Genomic DNA, 21,988 nt, shown 5'->3' on the forward strand with positions numbered 1-21,988 from the left:
GAATTTTCTCAGCCCTTTGCTACAGGGACATATGTTGAATACTTAACAAGAGAGCTTTACCTGTCCTTAATAGGAATTTGAGTGATAAAAATTAAAACAAAAACAAACTAAAACTAAAACTTTAATATTTCAATTAAAAATCCCATCCCTTCTCAGTTAATCAAGTTATTTCCAAAGTACCTGTAATGTCATAAATCTACTAGTTCTCTAGCTGTTCATAGAGTTTTCCAAGAAAAACAGAAGAGGTACACCTTTAATTTGTAATGTAAAACATAGATGAAAAAAACTTTTCTGGGAAAAAATATAAAAAGAAAAATCTTTCAGACTTTTTTTACATAAAAATGGGAACAATATTAACAGTTATAAAATGCATATATGCATATCTGTATATAGATATATATCATCTTAAGATCTCAAAGTACTTTACAGAGTTAGCTAAATAATATCTTCATTTTACAGATGGGAAACTGAGGCACAAACAGATCAAGTGACTTACAAAAGGTCACACAGGAAAGTCAGTAGCAAGGCTAGGATTAGAACTCAAGACATCTGACTTTCAGTACCGAGTTCTAATTGCATTGCCTCACTATTTATTCTTCTGAGGTATTCCTATCATTTTCTTACCATATAATGAGAATCATCTGACAGGGAAAAAATACAGCAACTAATTTCTGGCAAGAAAAAGTTAATTTTTGAACTAGCTTTTAATATAATGAATTAATAGAATCAAAACCTTTATACTGAATATTCCAATATTTAAAAAATGTCCAAAGTCTGAGATCAGATCTGGATCAGAATCTGAATTTTGCTAATCTTCCCCATCTTTATAATGGGATGAACCAAACTCTGAGCGTTTTCAGTCCATTTCTGGATCTGACTTTTGCACCTTCAGCTCAGCTATAGATTAAATGAATAATTAAAATATACACATTCTTCTGAGTGTTAGCAAGTATTTTATATTAGATATTCTAAATAGGTTCTCAGAAGTGCAATTAGCAACATGACTAACATCGGTCAGATATAGGGTGACCAGACAGCAAATGCAAAAAATCAGGACAGGGTGTGGGGGGTAATAGGAGCCTATACAAGAAAAAGACCCCAAAATCAGGATTGTTCCTATAAAATCGGGACATCTGGTCACCCTAGTCAGATACCATTTGTTTTCTCATCCTTTACCAAGTACGAGAATTGTATGTGCAGTGAAGTGTTTTGTTTTGGTAGAGTTTTTTGTTGTTGCTTTTGTTTTGAATATAATGTTGCCTAGTCATGTAGCTATTCAGTAGTGCCTACCAACAACCAACCAAATAAAAAAAAAAAAACAAAAAAAACCCAAAAAAAAACTAAATTGATAGCAATAACAAAGAAGAGAAGCACAAGAGGCTTATCAAGAGCTATGATAAAATCCTGGCCCACTGAAGACAATGGGAGTTTTGTCATTGACTTTCTAGCCAGAATTTTACCCCTAGGAAGGATTACATTTCAGCAACTTACCGTACAGTTGGATTTCTTGTTTGTCAAGACAAGTATCATGAGATCATCCTTCAGCTCTGTAGATAGTATCCCTCCTGAATCAGTTTTGCACCTATAAGCAGAAGAGTATTGTTTTATTAGTTACAAAACATTAAAATGAATTCTAAAATTAAAGGAGTTAAAAGATACATATACTTGAATATGATCAGTACAAAAATGGCAGCTATAATGGTGGCAAAAAGACAAGCAAGAAAAGAACAAAGGTTCAAAAGAGCAGAGGGCCAAGAACAGAAGATTATGGCCTCTATAGAATAGCAGTCTTGTAAAAGATAGATAAAAAGCACTTAGGTAGGATTAGAATGATAGCAGGAGGAAATCAGAGACACTGGAATAGGTATACACTTAAGCACAGATCCTCAAAGGTATTTAGGTGCCTAACTCCTACTGATTTCCTACATAAGTTTGAGGATCTGGGTCTCTAATCTTGTTTAACCAAGACTGGTTAATAGGAATAGTGTACACAGACAACACTGAGCTCTTTAACCTTCCCACCTAGAAATGGCCAGAGGGAAGAAGTTGGGAAAAAAGAAGAAAAATTGCAAATGTCTGTATGACTACAATTGGAAGCATATAGGGCATGGCTATTAGTGAAATGTTCATACAGCAAATACACAAAGCCCATTTACTGAGAGAGCTGTGATAGTTGTCAGCGTAACAGGACCAGCAAAAGTGGATTTTGTAAAGCAGTAATGGTCCATCCCAGCAGTCTGTAATTTTATAGTGACTGGTTATGACCCTCTCAGAAATCTGTACCACATTATCAGGCATCTTGAACCCTTAAATTATATTGCAGATGATCCTGAAACTGTGTCATGCTACTGATTGTGAATTCTTTAAATACATTTTAATTTAAATAAACCAACTTGAAAACTGAATACCTCCTAAATTTGGGGTCTGTAATTTGGCAAGACTGAAGGAGTGCTTTCCCACTTCATACTTTACCAAAAGACCACCTTTTGGGGCCTATTTGAAATCTCAGAAGGGTGGGCATAAATCCACCAAAATGAAAGGCCCACCACCTCATAAGAGAGAGAAGCCACTGAGCTGTCATTGGCTCTCAGCTAGGCGGACCTGACATTTCGGTAACACAAGAAATCAACTAATTACTTGGGATTACAAATCTGAGAATAGGGACAGGTGTCATGACTCATAAATATAAAATGAGGATGGTGTCTGTAAAGGTACAATGCCCACTGTTCTGCAAAGGAGTCAGTGGATGCCCTGCAGAGGAACCAGCCCCAGATTCATGAATGAGCCAAGGAACGGAGGAAGGCACCACAATCTCTTCACTGAACATCCTTCTGCTCCACTGATTATTGCCTGCTTGGCTATTGTCAGGAGGAAGCAGTCTGGTGCCTTTGTGGGGCTACAGATGGGAAGTGCTTAGAGTAGAGGTACAAAGCGTGCTTAGAAGTAGAGCAAGAACCACCACAGGCGTTAGCCTTTAAGGTGGGTTATACTTTCTTGCAGGTGGATAAGAGGAGGTCTTTGGCTTCGGGGAAGGGTAGTTTGGTGATGGGCTTTGAGTGAGATGCACGCATGCCGTCCTGTCACCTCCCTGTGTCCAAAGAGCATCAGGCCCCAAAGGCTGTGCGATGCACACAACGCCTCTTGGCTGTTTACATTCTCCTCTTGCCTTTGGAGCCGCTAAGGTTCAAGTCTTCTCCGCTGTCCCGCGGGCTACAACGGTTAAGGGACGCGGAGACTCTCACGAGACTCCAGGAGAACCGCAGAGCCGGGCACTACCGCACCCGGTACACCCGGGGCTCGAGTTCGGCCGCTGACTGGCTGCTGTCCGTCAATACCCACAGGGGGCGGGGCAGAGCGGCCAGTAGCCCGGAAGCGGACTGTGCGCTGTCCCGGAAGTGACGCACCACCATCCTTCCGGTGCGGGCGGCGTGCTCTCTCCCGGCCCGCGAGGGGAGCTGTCGCGGCCATGAGCGTCCCGGCCTTTATCGATATCACCGAGGAGGATCAGGTTAGGAGCCTGGGGAAGCCGCGCTGGGTGTCCGCGATTTGGGCGATGCATTCGCCCCCTCTCCCTGCCGGCTCCGGCCCGCACCGCGTGTCCGGCTGCTTCCCAACGTCCCGGGGCGCCGCAGGCGGCAGCGTCGGTCGGGCTCGTGCGGCGGGACCGACCTCCCGGACCCAAACCCCGCAGTGTCGGTTGTCGGGTGGGGGCAGCGAGCTCGAGGCGCGCCCGGGCTGTTAACGGCCTGGGGGGACTCTCAGGAAGCTGCTAGAAACTCCCGCCCGCCCCTGTCGCTTGTGCTGCGGACACCCCCGGGCCCGTGCGTGCGTTGGGGGCTGGGCTGCCGTCGGGCCTGTCCCGGAACCGGGGTGGGGTCGGAAAGTGTTAACTGATCTTCATGCCGGGGTCCCCTTCGTCGGCTGGTCCGTTCCAGAGCGAGTGAGGTAACATCTCTTATTGAACTAGCTTCTGTTGGTCGGAAAGACAAGGCCTGAAGAAGAGCTCTGCGTGGCTCGAGAGCTTGCCTTTCGCCAACTGCAGTTGGGCCAGTAAAAGATATTGCTTCACCCACCTTGTCTCTAATATCCTGGGACCAACAGGGCTACAACAACGCTGCAGATGTGGTCAGTTTCAGTCCATCCCAGAGTGGCCCTAACCCTAATAGCTAGAAGTTGTAACTGGACCTCAGTGCACTGAGCTTGAGGTATGGTGGATTTTTCATACAAAGCCTTTCTAAAGTCAGAATTAATAATATACCAGCGCTATATAACTCTTTATCCCAGATGATTCTGGAGCACTTTGTTGTCCGTATCATTTCACCTGTTACTGAAATCGGTTTTAAGCTCCAGCAAGGCAATTTTTTAAGGGTGCTCAGCAATATGAAACTCTTGATGGCACTAAGTGTGTGTGTGTGTGTACATAGAGAGAGAGAGAGAGAGAGAGAGAGAGAGAATTGAAAGATCATTTTTATATCGTTTCACTGATATTTAATTTACAAATATTATAGGGTGTTACATTCTTTGGTAAAGACTAAACAATATTTGCAAGACAGAAAAAAATTTCCTGAGACTAGAAAACAAATAAGTGATCCAGTGATGAACAATGGATTCATGACAGGTGTAGCAGCGGTGTTAGTCTGTATCTGCAAAAAGAACAGGAGTACTTGTGGCACCTTAGAGACTAACAATTTTATTTCAGCATAAGCTTTCATGGGCTACAGCTCCTTCGGATGCATAGAATGTGTTCCACGAAAGCTCATGCTGAAATACATTTGTTAGTCTCTAATGTGCCACAAGTACTCTTGTTCTTTTAATGGATTAATGGGCCATTACACAAAGTAAAGCTATTTCCCCATGCTTATTCTCCCCCAGTTCCTTACATCTCCTTGTCAATTGCTGGAAATGGGTCATTTTCATTACCACTACAAACAGTTCTGTTTCTCTTCTGCTGCTAATAGCTCACCTTAACTGATCACTCTCCTTATAGTGGCAGGTTTCAGAGTAGCAGCCGTGTAGCCCACCAAAGCTTATGCTCAAATAAATTTGTTAGTCTCTAAGGTGCCACAACTACTCCTGTTTTTTTTTGCAGATACAGACTAACACGGTTGCTGCTCTGAAAACTGATGAACATGTTACATACCATTTTCTTTAAATGAATATTGGAATATATTAACCTTGTGCTTGTTGGAGCTCTGTAGACTGTGGGAATAGGAAATTGCAAAAGTTCCATTAAAATGCTTGGGAACTCCGTGAGGCCCTTTAAAATAAACTTTGCTCAGAGTTAGAATAAGTTAGTTAGAACACTAAATTTAATGAATTGCTTATGTCTTTGATTAGTTCAAATATTATTTCATCCAATATTGTCTCTTAATCCCCTCCTCCCAAATCCCATGCCTCTAACATCTTTTATTTCTCCCTCCTTCCTTCATTCCTCCCCTAGAGTCCTACTTTGAGGAGAAAAAAATAAAGTTAACTCACATATCTGACATTACGTACATCTTTTATTCTTTCAACCTTCTTTGTATTGAAATTGCCATCATGGTATGGGTTAGCTCATATCTTTGAGCTGTTGCTTCAGTCTGTCTGTGGACGCCAGCACCTGCTCACTTTCTGAAGGCTTTTTAAAACCTTTTTAAGTTCTGCAAAATAAATAAACGTTGAAAATACTCCCAGACCCCAGAGACAAGAAATTTGTGGCGTGAATGTCTACGTGCACTACTGTCTAGTAACAGCTCTTCAGATATTCAATCCAAAACCTCTTTAATACAGTGTGGGGTTCTGAAATGTACTTTCCAGTTATTTCTTAAGAAATCCCATGTTTATTTAATTGATCCTTGACATAAAGATTTTTTTAAAAGCATTTATCTTTGTATTGGACTAGCACCTAAAGGTCTCAATCAGATCAGAGCCCCATGGTGCTAGTTGCTTCAAAGAGCTTAATACTCAGTCATTTAGAAAAGTATTGGATTATAAAGTTAAGGTATAGGCCTTGTCACCAGGGAAGAGGTGTGTTCTCAGCTTGTCAGCTAATTTGAGGTAAAATCCTAGAGAAGGCAAGGTATTTGTAGTTTTCACACAAGACTATGAGGGAACCACCTAACTCATGTGAAAAGTACAAACTGTCTTGCTTTTTACTAGGATTTTACCTTGTTAGCTAATTTGAGTTAAAAGCACACCTTTTCATTCAAGTGAAGATAGCCAATAAGCTGTTGCTAGTAGTATGTACATTTGTATTAGTTTCTTTATTTCTTTAAAAGGCTGCAGAACTTCGAGCTTATCTGAAATCTAAAGGAGCCGAGATCTCTGAAGAGAACTCTGAAGGTGGACTTCACATTGACTTGGCTCAGATTATTGAAGTCTGTGATGTATGTCTAAAGGAGGATGATAAAGGTTTGTGTCTTTAAAAGTCTTGGTATGGATATTCTTGATTAGCATATTCAGGAACTTTATGATTAAGCTTGTGAATCACCTTGAGTTACACAGAGCACTTGTATGGCAGAGAGACCAAGAGTGAGAGTACTACTCATAGGAAGCTCATTATGCATTAAGGAGGATTTTCAAAAGTGTTCAGCCTCGCTCCCATTTGAAGTCAGTGGTAAAATGCCTGTTGAATTAAATAGGAGCTAGGTCAGTGCTGGGGGTTCTTGAAAATCCCACCCTAAATTTTTAAATGGACCAGCCTATACAAGAGTATTAATTTTTGTCAGTGATAGAAGAATCCCAGCTGGGAACTTCGAAACTGCTGTGTCCTGAGGTTATTCACCTACCCTGTCCTTGGCTGGTGTAAATTCACAAATAGATGTAGAGGCCATGTAAGGCAGTGTTTAGTCTTGGCGGCATATGGTGTAGTGGTCTGTGGGAGTTAAGCCATTCGTTCCCTCCTCTCTTTGAATCTGCATAATGCAGACACAAAAGAAGACAAAATAAATCATTTGCACAGACACCCTCTCAGATAACTGTTGGCAAGGTTTGGAGACCTGTTCCACGGCCTTCACTACATAAAGACTCATATATGAACAGGCTGTCTTCAGTAGAAGTGTCAACATCATTATAGTACAACAGGCTCTTGTTAACCCACAATAGGGCATAATTTCCCACAGTGGTGAAGAAACGTGTTTCCTTCAGTGTAGTAGTTTAAACCAGGCAAAATGTGCCTGTATTCAGTCCTGTCTCTTGATGACATGCAGTTCCCTTTGTAGAAATGAGAAATACAGTTTGGACTGTGGGTGATTAATCATGTACAACACCAATTTCCATTAAAAAAAAATTAGTGGTGAAATAAGACTTGTTGCTGATTAAAAGCAAGGAGCCCCATTCAAGTAAGCAGTAGCATAACTTTAAGAAGAAAGAAGAACTAAATCAGTTAACTCTGGCCTAGAAATTTAACATTGTCTTCTGAGTCCTATTGACAGGATGCAGTACTAATTGCAGTAAATATTAAGTGTACTATGGCAGCCTTAACTGAGTTTCTGTGCATCCTATATTCTTAATGATTCTTTGTATATGGCTATATCTTTTAGGTGTGACAAAATAGATAGCGGCTGTGACTGTCTTATTTGAAAGGTTGAGGATTCATTTAGGGATGAATATTTATAAATATTGATCATTTAGCATCTTGCAGCAGACAAATGCATGTAAAATATATGGACAGGCCCCATAATTCTATAGCCAGAATGACCACACTTTTTTAAAATGAAGTAGCCTTATTTGGAGAAGATTATATTCATAATAGTCTGCCATGCTTGTCATGGGAAGCTAATAATTTTTTTACATTGCTTTTGGGGTGTACAGTTAATCCCATAAGTTATACATTGGGAATGCTAATCTCCATTTTGGCATTCTAGTCAGTCTGGTGAATTGGAATATTACAGTGATCTTTTTATTGAACATCAGTGTATTTGAGATTAAAATTAGTTTGTGCAAGGACTGGGCGAACCAGGGGATTTGCTATTCCAGTGTAGATAGTGTTGGAAAGTTGTTGCAAACTCTTGGCTGCTCAGTGACCAAGTTGCTCTTGGGTCTGTGTTGTCATGAGGTGTCCATAGCACATACTGCAACTAAAGCTGGCATTAATTGGCAACCTTGTTGGCAGTCTCAATGAGAATTATATTCTTTGTAGGTTCTTGTACAGCTCTTATCACTGTATTATTTGAGTGCCTTCCAGTTGTGCGTTAAGCAATGTAATGAACGTTTGTGAAATGTAGTTAATTTTCTCCCCAGGAGGGGAGTGTGTCTATGTGTGGGCGGGGGATTGTTTGCAGTTTAGTGTTTTGGTACATTTTTTTAAATATGTATAGATACGTCTGCTCTAACAAACATACAGTGACAAGTCAAAGTGCACCTTGCACTTGCAGAGGAAATGAGCTTTATTGATGGTCCTTCGTTTCTGTGGGAGTTTGTTCTACGGTCTGGGACTGACTCCTGAAAAAGCTTTGTCTCTGGCAGATCAGCTTTACCCTTGTGATAAAGTACCATTGTTTCTGAGGTACAGGGTTGTTGATCACAGTCCTCATTCTGAAATTTTAGGCAATCTTTTAAATGTGCTGAACCCAAGCCATTGAGTGTTTGAAGATAGGGATGGAGACCTTGAAATTTACATTGGCTTCCCATAAAATATTGAGATTGATGTCATAGAGAACAAATTCTCTTTCCACCTTAGAAGTGGAAAAAATAGGGTTGAGATACGCTGGCAGGGAATTGCAGGTTAAACTGAGCTGCAGTCACACACATTCTATTGTCCAGTTTAATAACTGATTTTGTAAAAAGCCTTTGAGACTGGAATTGCCCTTTTCCAGTATGTCTTGCTGAGACAAAATAAGCATTTGTGGCAGGAGTATTTCTAGCACTGCTGAACTAATTGTTGCCTGCATTGTTAAGTTGATGCATGTTTCGTTTGTGTAGATGTTGAAAGTGTAATGAACAGTGTAGTATCTCTGCTTCTTATCCTGGAACCTGACAAACAAGAAGCTTTGATTGAAAGCCTGTGTGAGAAGTTGGTAAAATTTCGGGAAGGTGAGCGTCCATCTCTGAGGCTGCAGCTGTAAGTATCCCTTAGGGATCAGGGGGACTAAAATATTTCATAAAATATCCTCTTTTCAGGAGGAGGGATTGTCATGTGTATATGTTTTGGTTTGTTTTTGAGTACAGGCCCGGGAATTGAAAACTGGCTTCTGTTGAAACTTTGTGCGTGTGTGACCTTTGCATTTTTATAACCTTTTTGCCTCTTTTCCCCTTCTGTACAAATGGGGATACCTACCTCACTGGGTTATTCTGAGGCTGAATTTATTAATGTTTTTAGAGAGCTTTGAGATCCTCTGATGCAAGGTGCTATAAAACAGTAAGCCATTATCGTCTCTGTCCTAGTACTGAGATGATGGTGGTTAGAGCCCTGTGCGAATACAAAATTTATATCCGTGACTATCCGCGGAGCTGCAGGGCTATAGCCACAACGAGCGAGAGCAGCAGGCTCACTGGCAGTTATCCTTGGTCTCACCAGTATGCGCAAGCAACTTGCACGTTCCTGGGCCGCTGCATAGAAGGGACTCCTGTCAGAGAGCATGCAAGCTGCTTGCACACACTATTGCAACCAGGGACAGCTGCTTGTGAGCCTTGTGCCTGGCTCAGTGGATGGAGGTGGGGACAGCCCAGTCACTCTGGAGGAGCTGCCCAAGCTTGGTGCTGGCTTCTACAAGTGGTGGCCCAACATACTGCTGCTTTTGCTGCTGCAGTTCCTGACCCAGTCACTGGCCACAGCCCCGCTGGTCTCACCCGTTGTTGCTAGAGGCCTGCATCTCCACGGATATCTGCTTTATATCCACGGATATACATTTTGTATCCACACAGGGCTGTAATGGTGGTTAGACAGTTTTTATATGCTAGTACACGTCAGTGGACAGACACATTGATGTCTGTGCACATTCACCTCAGTTGCCCAACCTGCTAGGGTTAATTGATTTGTTCTTTGTGCTTTAGGCTGAGCAATCTCTTCCATGGTATGGATAAGAATACTCCTGTGAGATATACAGTCTACTGCAGCCTTATTAAAGTGGCCTCAGCATGTGGTGCCATTCAGTACATTCCAACTGAACTAGATCAGGTAATTGATGTGGTGTCACTGTGCGCGTCTGTTGTTAAAGGGTAGTCAGGGTTAATACATAGTGGCTATCACTATTAAAAATTGTCAAAGTCAATTGGAATAAAAAGCAGATTTTTAATTGTGAGGTTTTTGACCTTTTAAAAGTTTTTGACCCTACAATCGAAGTCAAACTCCTCTTCACAACAAACTAGAAAGTAAACCTCTCTCCTTGATGTTAAACACATCAGATCTGTCTGAGCTTTGTTTGAATATGCAGGGTGTGGAAAAAGTGCTGTAACCAGTTTTGGGACACTAGTTTGATGTCCCTCACTATGGAGGCCGAGATCTGTACACCCACTCTCCTCCTTTAGGAAGAGGGTGCGAGGTACTGATTTGGGGCCCTCCAGTGATGCACTTTCCTGATTTTGGACTGTGGAGTGAATACCCGGAAGAGCCAGACAGGGATCTCTGGGAAAGATCCTTTCCATCATTCTTTTTCCTCTTCAGGAGAGCTTGGTTCATGTTTAAGTGGGCAGTGTTTGTAGTTCTAATGTTAACAGTCAGATTACTCTTCAGAAAACGTTAGCAGCACTGCTTTTTTAATTGTTTTTGTATGTAGGTTCGAAAGTGGATTTCTGACTGGAATCTCAGCACAGAGAAAAAACATACTCTTCTGAGACTGCTATATGATGCACTGGTGGACTGCAAGAAGAGGTATGTTGAGTTAAAAGACTAGAGAATTTCAATAGTTTTAAATTAGTATATAGTGTGAGATTTGGGGGGAAATAGTTTTTCATTACACTATTCTTTACTGTCAATCTTTTAAATCTCAAATACATCTGGACATACTTTTATTACTACTTAGACTAATATTTAAGAGCTTTTTTAATTTTAAGTTAAACCATTTTCTCTTAGAACAGAGGGGGGCAAACTACGGCCCGCAGGCCACATCCAGCCCGCAGGACCGTTCCCTCTGGCCCCCGAGCTCCTTCCAGGGAGCAGGGTCAGGACAGGCTTGCGGAGGAGCCAGCCCAACTCCCCAATAGCAGGGTGAATGGGGCAGAGGCTAGCCCCTGGCCCCTCCCCTTCTGCTCCCCTCCCTTCTTGCCTCCCTTGCAGTCACAGGTTCCCCCAGCACCTGGGCAGCGTGGCTGCAGCTCCAGCCAAGTGGCACGGCTATAGCGCCACTAGACCTGGTGCTCCAGGGTGGCATGGCAGGGAGCAGGGGGAGTTCTAGGAGGGAGGCAAGGAGCAGGGAGGGTTGGATAGGGGATTGGTCAGGGGTGGGGAGCAGGGGAGGTTGGATGGGGTGGAGATCCCGGAGGTGGTCGGGGGTGGGGAGCAGGGGAGGTTGGATAGGATGCGGGGATCCTGGGGGTGGTCAGGAAGCAGAGAGCAGGGGTGTTTGGATAGGATGCGGGAGTCCCGGGGGGAGGGGAGCAAGGGGCGTTGGATGGCGATGGAGGTTCTGGGGGCTGGATGGCACATAGGGGCGAGACCACGCCTCCCCCAGCCTTCCCTATCTGTCCCTCCATACAGTTTCTGTACCTGATGTGACTCTAGGGCCAAAAAGTTTTCCTACCCCATCTTAGAAGATACTAAAGTTAGTAGTGGGTTGATTGAAAGCTATAGACTTAGAAAGCAAAAGTTTTACTTTTCTATCTAGAAATGATAGCGCATGCCAAGTTTATTATTTAATTGAGCTTTGATGTTTTAAATCCGTATAGTGCCATCTCTATTGTTCAGTTGGTGTGTGTGTGTGCGATGTCTATTAATCAAAGTTATCACAATCAGTGTGCTGTTATAAACATTACCTTTGAGACAAAGCTTTGCACTAGACAGGGACGTTAATGTTAATATAATACCTGCTGAATTGTTTTAAAATCTCGTGGGGGACCACAATAGGAATCTTTGATCTAATGAACTAGGCTGACCAAAGTAATTTGACATCTTATGTAATTCTGTACAGTCTACCTGCAAATTAATTTTAGTGTTAATAAATTGACAGCAGTTCGTTTGCACACATCAGCATAACTCTTTACATTTACTGATAAGAAAGGATAAACAAGAGGCACAAACCTTGCCTTCACAAAAGTAAACTTTTTTCATTCAGATTTAAATAAGGAATTGTTACACAACAGTTTCAGGATTTTTGGTATGGTTTTAACACTCCTCACTTCCTTTATGTAGATGGACAGCCCTCTTTATCTTTATGGACAAGCAGGCATCTTATTTTAATATGCTTATTATCACAGCCCCTCAGAATATTATAAAAACAACAAGGAGTCCAGTGTCACCTTAAAGACAACAGATTTATTTGGGCATAAGCTTTTGTGGGTAAAAAAACCTCACTTCTTCAGATCACCGGACTCCTTGTTGTTTTTGTGGATACAGACTAACATGGCTACCTTCTGATATTTGACACCATGTCAGTATATTATGCACACACTTTTGGTATCTTTTTCCTTCACTTAATTAAAAAGGATTTGAGGTTATTAAAATAGTTGAAATTAAAGGTTTGAGGTTTTGGTCAGGTTTTTGGAAGGGCAGCATGGTTGTTGTGGTGGTTTTTGCTACTTGCTTGCTGCAAGAAGAGGGCAAAAAAAACTATTTAAATGAATCGTTGAGAGGAATGGTTTTCAGTTTGTATAAACTGCTAGATTTCACATATGGCAAACAAGGATCAACTACTCATGGGTTCCACTGGTCATGGATGTTGGGAAACGGCTGTGTTGGCTCTCACTCAGGCAATCCTGCCCTAAATTGGGGTAAGGCTCCCAAGATGGCTAAGCTGGTATCAGGGATGATTTACAATGACACTGTGGTGTAAAATTGGCTTCATTGTAGCCAAGGATCTGAGCTGTAACTTTCATTCAACTTCTTACTCATTCAGCCATTTTCACTAGAATACTTTTGCACAGATGAGACTTTATAGCAGCTCTCAGGCCAAAATAATAATTACACATTCTTTGATAGGTTTACCAAAAACTTTGTATTTAATGAAGTGTATATGCTTTATGTTTGAAAAGTACTAAGTTAATATATATTTCTAGTCTGTAAAAACGTCTTATTTCACTAATTGAATTATAGAGCCCTATATTTTTCTAAAGCAAAACAATAATTAGCTTACTGCAAACATTACAAATGTTGTTGTTAAAAATAAGCCAAGATAAAAAGGATCATCCATTTAAGTCATCTAATTAAAAGAAAAGCTATTTGCAGTTGAACTAGCTTGCTTTTCCATTATCGTTTTCAAATTCCACTTGGCGATCTTTGAAGAGGAAGTTAACAAATTGGCTTCAATTGTATCTTTTAAACAGTTAACCGTTTTCTAACTTGGCTAGTTATCAAATCTGTATATGAATTAATTTTTCTTTAAATTGTCTTGTTTTTGGTAATCCGCTTTATTACCAAAATTGTAAAAAATATCTGCACTATAGAGTTAAGTATTAAAAATATCTTTCACAAACTCCTACGTGTATGGTACTGCCATCTGGGTCAGTGCAGACTTTGCAATTAATAGGGCAATTTTTCAGAGCACCTTACTCTTCTTAGGGGAAGGAAAATAAGGGGTGACCTTTGACCTAGATCATTCTCCTGGATCAATGGGCAGGCACGATCTGCAATACTCTGGGAAACTCAAAGCAGCATTCCAGCCTTAGCATTCTGGAATGTTGCTAGACCTAGCAGTATGAAAAGATAAATGGGAATGGAAAAATTAAGTGATAAAGACATACGTCAATTACTTTGTCTGCTTATAAACAAAGGACATGGAGAAATAATTATTTAGGAGAACTGAAGTTTTTGACTTTCTGTTTTCTCACCAGCTGTTGTAAGATGGATTGATATGTAAAGCTAATGGATCTTCCGTAGTGCATGACCATAGAATGTACAGTTCCAGTAACTTCTGAAGGCTAATTTAAATATAGATGTTAAACATGCACACTTCCATCCCACAGTAATAAGGGAGAATTTACTTTATGGAAACCTCTCCTGCTACTTTCTGGTGGAAGTCTCCTATTCTAATGTTCAAGAATCATTGGGAGTCCTTGAGTAAGAAAATATTAATTTTTCCACAATGAACTGAGGAAAATTGGAAGATGGCAGGAGTTGCCTTATTTCTGAGATCTTTATTGGTAGCTGAATTTGGTTGGGGAGATGTTTTTTCCCGCCCTGCTCTTTGTGCCTCTTCCTGCAGAGATTGTCCAGTAGATCTTTGTGCCTTAGCTGCTGCCGCACATAGCACTTTCCCAGCTGTAGCAGAGTGAAACTGCTAGGCATAGCAGACTCTCTTCTCTTCCAGTCTGCTGGTGCTCCCAAGGAAGTACTCAGCAGTGATCTTGCAAGATCATTAGTTATATCCTTCCACTGAGATTTTAAAATGTAGAGGGACTCATGATTTCCACATCTTGTTTAAACCCCCCGTATACTCTGTTCCCCTTCTCACCTCTCTATTATACCTGGTTTCAGCTACCTCCTTCCCATTGACTTTTTGTCTAATCATACATCTAGATTGGCCAGTGCAACTGAAAGTATTTGCCTGGGTTGTCTTGCTAGAAGAATATTAAAAAAACAAGTATGCATAACACAGGAGATATACAGCGTAGTAGAGAGCTGCCACGTTCAGCACCCAAATGTTGTATGTAGCCTAGCCACGTTCAGCACCCAAAATTGAACTGAATTAAACAAGGCAGAATTGTCTGCTATACTTGTTCTAAGGAAATGTAAAAGACTGGAGGGGAGGGGAGTTTAATTTCTTGACATTCTTAATTTGACATTTTCTGGAAGTACAAGTGAAAACTCCTTTGTTTTCTAAAAAGTGAGCAGCAAATATTTTCTCTAAAATGAGCTAAATGCCCTATAGCAAGGGTAAGAGCAAGGCTCTATTGCTACACAGCAGGCTTGTCCTAAATTCTGCAGCAGATCCGATCAATTCAAAATAGTTTAATGTTAAATATGAAAATATTACAACCAGAGCAGTGTTTTTCGTGAGTTTTCATTTTAGTTTAGTTTCTAATGTTTTCACTTTCGAAGTGCTGCAGAATTGAAATTAAATTATCAGTGGAGAAACTGGAAATCTTGGCAGATGGGTGGAAAATGTCATTGCTTTTGGCACCTGGGAAGTTGTAGGAGGCAGTTTGAGATAAAAACACTAACTGGATGTGTCTACTAAAATGATCAGCAATAGTTAACATTGTTGACATTTGAGTCCTTGTCTTTGCTGCTAACATAGGTGCATGTATAGGGCAGACTTCAGCAAGTTTGTCCAATGTTAAAACTAAAGTTTCTAGTCTTCAATGTGTAACTCAGGATCTCCCATGTGATTTAGTAAAAACGTACGTTTTTTAGCAGTGAAGGCAAGGCCTAAATTTTAATAACTAGGTTTTGGAGGTAGCAGCTTTCTGAAATGCATGGGGGAGTTCATGCCTGTCAGCCATTATTTTGAGGTAACTGTCTACGCACAGTAAACCTCATCTTAAATTGGTTCATTGTGTGTGTCTTCACTAGAGGTTTATGCTGTGCACTGTGTTGGTGTACCTTTGCCAGTGCAAAAATCTCTGATGTAGACACTGTCTTAGGGCTAGGCTACATACAAACAGGTACTATATTGTCTGTAACAACTTAAACTACTTGTCTTCCAAAATAATCGTTCACACGCAGACGGGCATGAAAATGCCTATGTCAGCTTTTAAGTCATACCTTTTGTTATTTTGGTGCAAGTTTATGTGTAGACTAGCCCTTATGCAGACAGCACTTCATCAGTTGATTTTCCAAAGGTGAACCAACTGTATTCACAACCATAAAGACTTAGAATCTTAATTTTTTTAAAAATTAAGCTTTGATCATGGAACAAAATTTTGCAGCAATAGCAGTTCTATGACAGATTCCGCTGCATACACAACACCTTGGCAAAAGAGATGTTTTCCCATTTGCTCGATCTCCAGATTGAATCAGCTATCTCTTGCTTCCCATCGTGCCAGAAAAAGTCTCTTCTTATAGAGGCTCTGATAAGTGGCAGCTTTGCAAGGTGTCTTATTGAATATTATTTTCCTTAATAATAACATAATGCAAAAAAGAACAGTGCTATAAAAATTCAAAAACACCTCTCACTTGAGCCCCCTATGGGCTAGCCATATGTGGGTGGTTGCGATTCATCACTTGGTTTCTCCCCTTTGTGACTTGTTCAGAGTTCATGGTTAAATGTAGCTAGTTAAATGCTGACTATACTGCTAAAGCTTGCAGTCTGAGGCTTTCAATTCATAAAACTCTACTTGTTTCATTTAAGAACAAATTTGCAGATAGTCTAATGGATCACAGAAGGAAATCCACAGTGCCTGGAATTGCTGTAAAGGAAATGTTCAGATTTTCATGTTACAAAAATACTCTGACACTCTGAAGGTTAGAATAATCAGTTTGAGCTTCTTACTAACAGGCAAAATAGAGCTGATAGTGAAAGGAGCCCCGGTGTTATGTGTAGAGGGAAGGAGGGGAGAAGGAATCTTTTTCATGAATGTATTAGACACTTTTCAGAAAAGTGCATGAATTAATATCCTTCTGACTGAGATTTGATTCCAAATGTAGATTAGCCCCTTTGAAAGCAAATAGTAAGATAGTTCCAGGAGAGACTAGTTAGCCATTTCATGTTAAATTCTTACTGGTAATGTTGTCCAGGTCTCAGTGACTCATTCAGAAAGTTTGTGTCATTAAAAAAAAAGGTCAAACTTTCTGTCCATGTGGAAAACCGCTAGTCTCTTATTTTGTAGTTATACCTTCTGAAAGGTGACTATAGAAATGGTATTATATTGGTCTTTGCAGTTGGTGGCTTCACTACAGCTAGCAGCGATGAAATCATTCGCATGTACATCAATCACTCGTGTGTTTACTACTCCGTCATCTAATTAGGAACTGGTCTGCACTAGCATTTCCATTGTTGGTAGCATTGGTAGGCTATTGTAAAAAACCCACACAAAAAAACCCTCATCAAAACCTTCAGTGTAGACAAGACCACAGCTTTCCATATCAAGTTTTACTCCATTTACTTGTAAAGATTTTTTTCTAAAGGTAAGCCTGGCAAACCAAAGCTGAGTTTTCTGACTTTCACATCATGACCAATAATAAAAATTCTGCAATTAGAACTTAATTGTGTGAATGTGAGTGAGAGAACAATCTGGCTCGCTCTCAGCTTTATTCGCTTTGCTAGGTTTACAGGAGCAAAATGTAGTAAAAACTTAATTTTGACACTAACATCAGTAGATGTCATTCTGAATGCTCACAGAACAGATCTGTTAAGTAAGAAGGTGCTGCTTTTACATAGTCACTTTTCTGACCATAAATGATCTTTAAACATGCCATCTTGCATTTTGAAGTAAACTGTGCAGTACTACTTATTCTGTAGTGATTAGATCCAGATGTGTGTAAGAAGAGTATTCCAGTGAATCACATAAAGCGGTTCCCAGCTAGGAAAGCTTTCCATAACTAGCAGGTAATTTATCAATTTAAGAGAATGAAATGAAGGGTGAAGATAAACATTTTGTAAAACCACAATTGAATGAATACATTTAGCTAATTTGTCCTCTTCACTGCAATTAAAATTGATCATTCACATCCTTTCAGATATAACTATAACTTCATAATGGAGTTATTTAAATATTTGAGACGCTTGTAATTATTTTTCAGCCCTCCTGAGGTGACACTTTTTTTCTCTCTTCCCCCCCATAGTGACTCTGCAGCCAAAGTAATGGTGGAACTGTTGGGAAGTTACACAGAGGATAATGCTTCCCAGGCTAGAGTTGATGCTCACAGGTAATATGAAACTCTTGGATTTCCTTTAAGGTGACTTGTAATGCAGTAATTGTATGGTTATGTGCTGAGTGCCCCAAATAATGAGAGCATTGAACAGTCAGTTGCACAACTGACTTTTAAATTCCAAAGCTTTGCTAAACCCCACAAACCATGTTCAGCTGATTCCTCTGTGAGTCTTCCTACCTTTCAATCTTCTGTTGCTCTCAAAACACACAGGATTGTGCTGGCCTGTTGCTAGAGGGTTAGAGGTCAAGTACTTGTGGGCAGCAGAGGGAAGGTTTTACGAAGGTTACTGTATATGAAATACGCTTTAAAATTACCTACTTTTTATAAAAGGCCATTTTTCTGAGCCTTCACCACTCCCAAGAGCGTATGCTGGGAGGTCTCATGGAGTACAAGACATCATTCCATGGCTTTGGATAACACGGAAAGAAGGTTATAAAGGTTATATTCAAAACGTTGTGAAAAATGTCATCCTTGCTATTGAGTTCATTCAGTGCTGTGTCTTACTGTTATGAGATACTTTTTAAGTAGTACCTGAGTAAATTACCATACATTGACTCTTATGCAATAAATTGAGGAAATTAATTTTTTGCAGTGGATGCTGTAGTTCAGTTTTGTTTAAATGGATTGAACCCTAACATCATCTGGAGAGTGTGAGCAAATAGGTCACCATTTTCTGTGAGTACCCACAGATTTAAACAGTTTAGACACACATACATCAAAAATTTTTGTTAGCTTTTATGTATGTGATAACATTATTACGTTTGGGGAATGTAGCACTCTCTCAGATCTACTCAATAAAGTTATTTAAATTCAGAATATTAACAGGAGCAACTACATGGATCGCCACACTATGGATCACTAGAAAATCCTTCAACTAGAACGGGGCGGGCAAACTTTCTGCCCCGAGGGCCACATCAGGTTTCAGAAATTGTATGGAGGGACAGTTAGCAGAGGCTGTGCCTCCCCAAGCGAGTAGGCATAGCCTGGCCCCTGCTCCCTATCTGACTTCCTCTGCTTCTCGCCCCTGACAGCCCCCCAGGACTCCTGCACCATCCAACGCTGCCTGTTCCCTGACTGCCCCTGGACCCCCCAACCCCTAACTTTCCCCTGCCCCTCACTGCCCCATCCAACACCACCTCTCCTTCCTGACTGCCCCCCTTTCTCCCCCGGGACCCCTGCTCCATCCAATCACCCCTTCTCCCTGTCCCCAACTGCCCCCGGAACCCCCACCCCTGACTGCCTCCTGTCACCCCATCCAACCCCTCCTTCCTGACTGCCCCCCTGAGACCTCTGCCCCATCCAACCACCCCTTCTCCCTGACTGCCCCCATTCAACCCCCCTATTCCCCTGCCCTCTGACCACCCGACCCCTATCCATACCCCTGGCCACCAACTCGAACTCCCCTGCCCTCTATCCAACCCCCCTCCCCTGCTCCCTGCCCCCTTACTGTGCTGCCTGGAGCACTGGTGGGTAGTGGCGCGGCTGCACCATGACAAGCAGCCGCACCGCCTGGCTGGAGCCCGCCACACAACATAGAGCACTGAGTCAGGCCGGGCTCCGCAGCTGCAGTGCCCCAGGAGCTCGCCACCCAGAGCATTGTGCTGGTGACGCAGTGAGCTGTGGCTGCGAGGGAGGGAGAACAGCAGGGGAGCAGCCAGGGGCTAGCTTCCTAGCTCAGGGGCAGGGCAGAACGGGCAAGGGAGAATGGTACTGTGGGCTGAATGTGGCCCCTGGGCTGTAGTTTGCCCACCTCTGACCTAGAATGTGGTTAAAGGAGATAGGTAACTGATCACAGCTCACAATCCTGAAACCAATACGAGTAATATTTTGTACTGGCCAATAAGCTATTTCTAGCACATGAACAAACAAATGCAGATAAGATTACATGTATATATGGATAGATGTTAGCCTTAGGTTTTTTGTATGTAATATATATGTGTGAAAAGAGTGTAAATGCTGCAAAGTCAAACTCCCCATAGATAGCAAATGCTAGAATTAAGGTTGACCTGGCAATTTAGTAATCTTACCTAGTATTGCATAAGAAGCTTGTGGCAGATGCAGACAGAGGCGACAGCTCTCCAGGGCTTCAGTCCAGTGCCTTAAACATAAGCATGCCTCTTTTCTCTTGCAGCTATCTGCTTCATTCTGTGCACAGGATGCTGTAGAACAAACAGCATGTGATCATGTAATTAAAGACTTATTTCAGAGTAGCAGCCGTGCTCGTCTATATCAGCAAAAAGAACAGGAGTACTCTAAGGTGCCACAAGTCCTCCTGTTGTTTTTAAAGACTTACTGTAGCACATGTGAGAGGGCTGAATTAAGCTTTTAACAAACAACTTTGATTTTGGCAATTCTAGCTCTTGAGTGCCTGACTTTTTTCAACTTTAATGTTTTTCTAAAGTAGCGTTTTATGTAATTTCCCCTGGTCTTTAAAACAAACTTCTTTTAAAAAAAGGTACATCATCTGTTACCTTATTTGTAAAATGAGTGAATGTTGCCCGACTACCTCCTAAGTTAGAGATGTGAGGCCTTGCTCAGCAATAATGGCTGCAAAGTGCACAGAATTAATAACTACCAGTGGGATAACCAGAACTAACTTGTGGTCTCCTCCTGGTTTCCAGCCCAACCCATCTTGGTCTCTGCCTTCCAGAATGCTCAGTGGGGAGGCTAGCAGCGTGCTCAGTTTAGTTAGCATGTTTGGAGATTTTAGCACTATCTAACAAGCTGTACTGAGTATGTGCAAACTGTGATTTTTTTTCAGTGTCTTTTAATTCTGCCAGTTCTATTAGTTTTCACAGGAAGAGTACAAATGCACCTCCCTGACCCTAAGATTCTCCTATGCAATGTTTCAAGTTCTTGTTCCAAAGCATGGAAATACTAGAGCTTATCAACAAAACAGTTGGGTTGGGGGAATAACGTTGTCAAAACTGTCTAATTTTCTTAGTCTTGTTCTCTAAAATGGCTGAACAGTTTTCACTGAAATAGGGGGGCAGGGGAGGGGTTCAGTCTGAGGAAGAGGCCTGGCATGGGGATTTTCAGCAAAAATGATTAAAGTTTGGCAAAATTAGAGCATCTGAAAATAAGTTTTCATAATGGAGAGTGTTATGCAATCTTAACTGTAGTCATTGATACCAGATTTGCTTGTTTTACTGAATTAACATTTGCATACTTACTAGCACCAAATACCCATATCTATGTACAAAAACCATACCCTAAGACTTGCAGACCAAACTATCATACTAACTAAATACTTGTTTCTGCTTGTGCTTCTGGTGGCCAAGTACTTTTGTTGTTACCAGTTAGCAGTGTTGTGAAGAGAGGGATGGCCTTGAGGTTAAGGCATTCAGGAGATCTAGGATCAGTCCTGCCCTATCTCAGACTTCCTGGGTGACCTTGGGCAAGTCACTTGATTTTTTTCATGCCTCATTTCTCTATCTGTAAAGTGGGATAATCCTAATACTACTTTGTTTCCATTTGTTTTATTTGTCTTGTTTTTTCAGACTGTAAGCTTTTCCAGGCATGTGTCTTTTACAGTAAATGAAAAGTGCCTGATGCAATGGGCTCACAATCTCTGTTGGGACTTCTAAGCCCTAGTGAAATATTAATACTATCCTAAAAGTGGGTTACTTACCTGTAAATATAATTACTAAGCATGCAGTTTAACGAAGTGTTTTTTCAGGAGTGATAGAAACTTTATAGAACTGTTTACAGTTTTTAAGCTGCAACTAGTAAATTATGAACTTAGTATGTTAAAGTTTCTTGGTGTTTGTTCTGCTTTGTGTCACATGTCTGAGTCTAATCCATCTTCCCAAAGTGACTTGGTTCTATGAAGCTTATAGGTGATATTAAAGATAATTTACCCATCTTTAATCATTTAAATTACGTAAGGGAATAAAAACCAAGCATTTAGCTAAAGCACAGGATAGGAAGATTTGATCTGGTTCCTTTTTATGCTCTGACATAGGTTTTCTTTATGATGTTGGACAAATCACTGAGACTGCTTTCCCCTTCTTTAAAATGGGGGTTAAAAATACTTCCATATTCACAATGGTGATGCAAGCCTATTGTTTATGAATAATTTGGTAAGCATTTTGAGATTCACTA

The 21,988-nt window shown here is 41.1% G+C and overlaps 2 protein-coding genes across 3 annotated transcripts in view; one reads left to right on the top strand and one right to left on the bottom strand.

The window, feature by feature from the left end:
- WT1 (WT1 transcription factor) overlaps positions 1–3,331 on the bottom strand; it is a 136,176-nt gene extending 132,845 nt beyond the window's left edge. Inside the window, 2 exon segments of the mRNA XM_030560276.1 lie at positions 1,492–1,582; positions 3,277–3,331. Coding sequence (XP_030416136.1) covers positions 1,492–1,530 — 39 coding nt within the window. The 5' untranslated portion in view covers positions 1,531–1,582; positions 3,277–3,331.
- A 56-nt stretch (positions 3,332–3,387) lies between these two features.
- The window catches only part of EIF3M (eukaryotic translation initiation factor 3 subunit M), a 28,328-nt gene continuing 9,727 nt past the window's right edge, over positions 3,388–21,988 (top strand). The window contains exons 1-8 of one of the 2 annotated variants that reach the window (XM_030560274.1): positions 3,388–3,508; positions 6,258–6,390; positions 8,902–9,040; positions 9,973–10,096; positions 10,695–10,789; positions 13,332–13,380; positions 16,021–16,103; positions 17,795–17,878. In XM_030560274.1, coding sequence (XP_030416134.1) covers positions 3,467–3,508; positions 6,258–6,390; positions 8,902–9,040; positions 9,973–10,096; positions 10,695–10,789; positions 13,332–13,380; positions 16,021–16,103; positions 17,795–17,878 — 749 coding nt within the window. In that variant the 5' untranslated portion in view covers positions 3,388–3,466. The remainder of the gene's footprint in view (positions 3,509–6,257; positions 6,391–8,901; positions 9,041–9,972; positions 10,097–10,694; positions 10,790–13,331; positions 13,381–16,020; positions 16,104–17,794; positions 17,879–21,988) is intronic. The other variant, XM_030560275.1, reaches the window with a different exon arrangement.

This window comes from Gopherus evgoodei, chromosome 4, assembly GCF_007399415.2.
Source record: "Gopherus evgoodei ecotype Sinaloan lineage chromosome 4, rGopEvg1_v1.p, whole genome shotgun sequence".
In the NCBI taxonomy this organism is placed as follows: domain Eukaryota; kingdom Metazoa; phylum Chordata; order Testudines; family Testudinidae; genus Gopherus; species Gopherus evgoodei.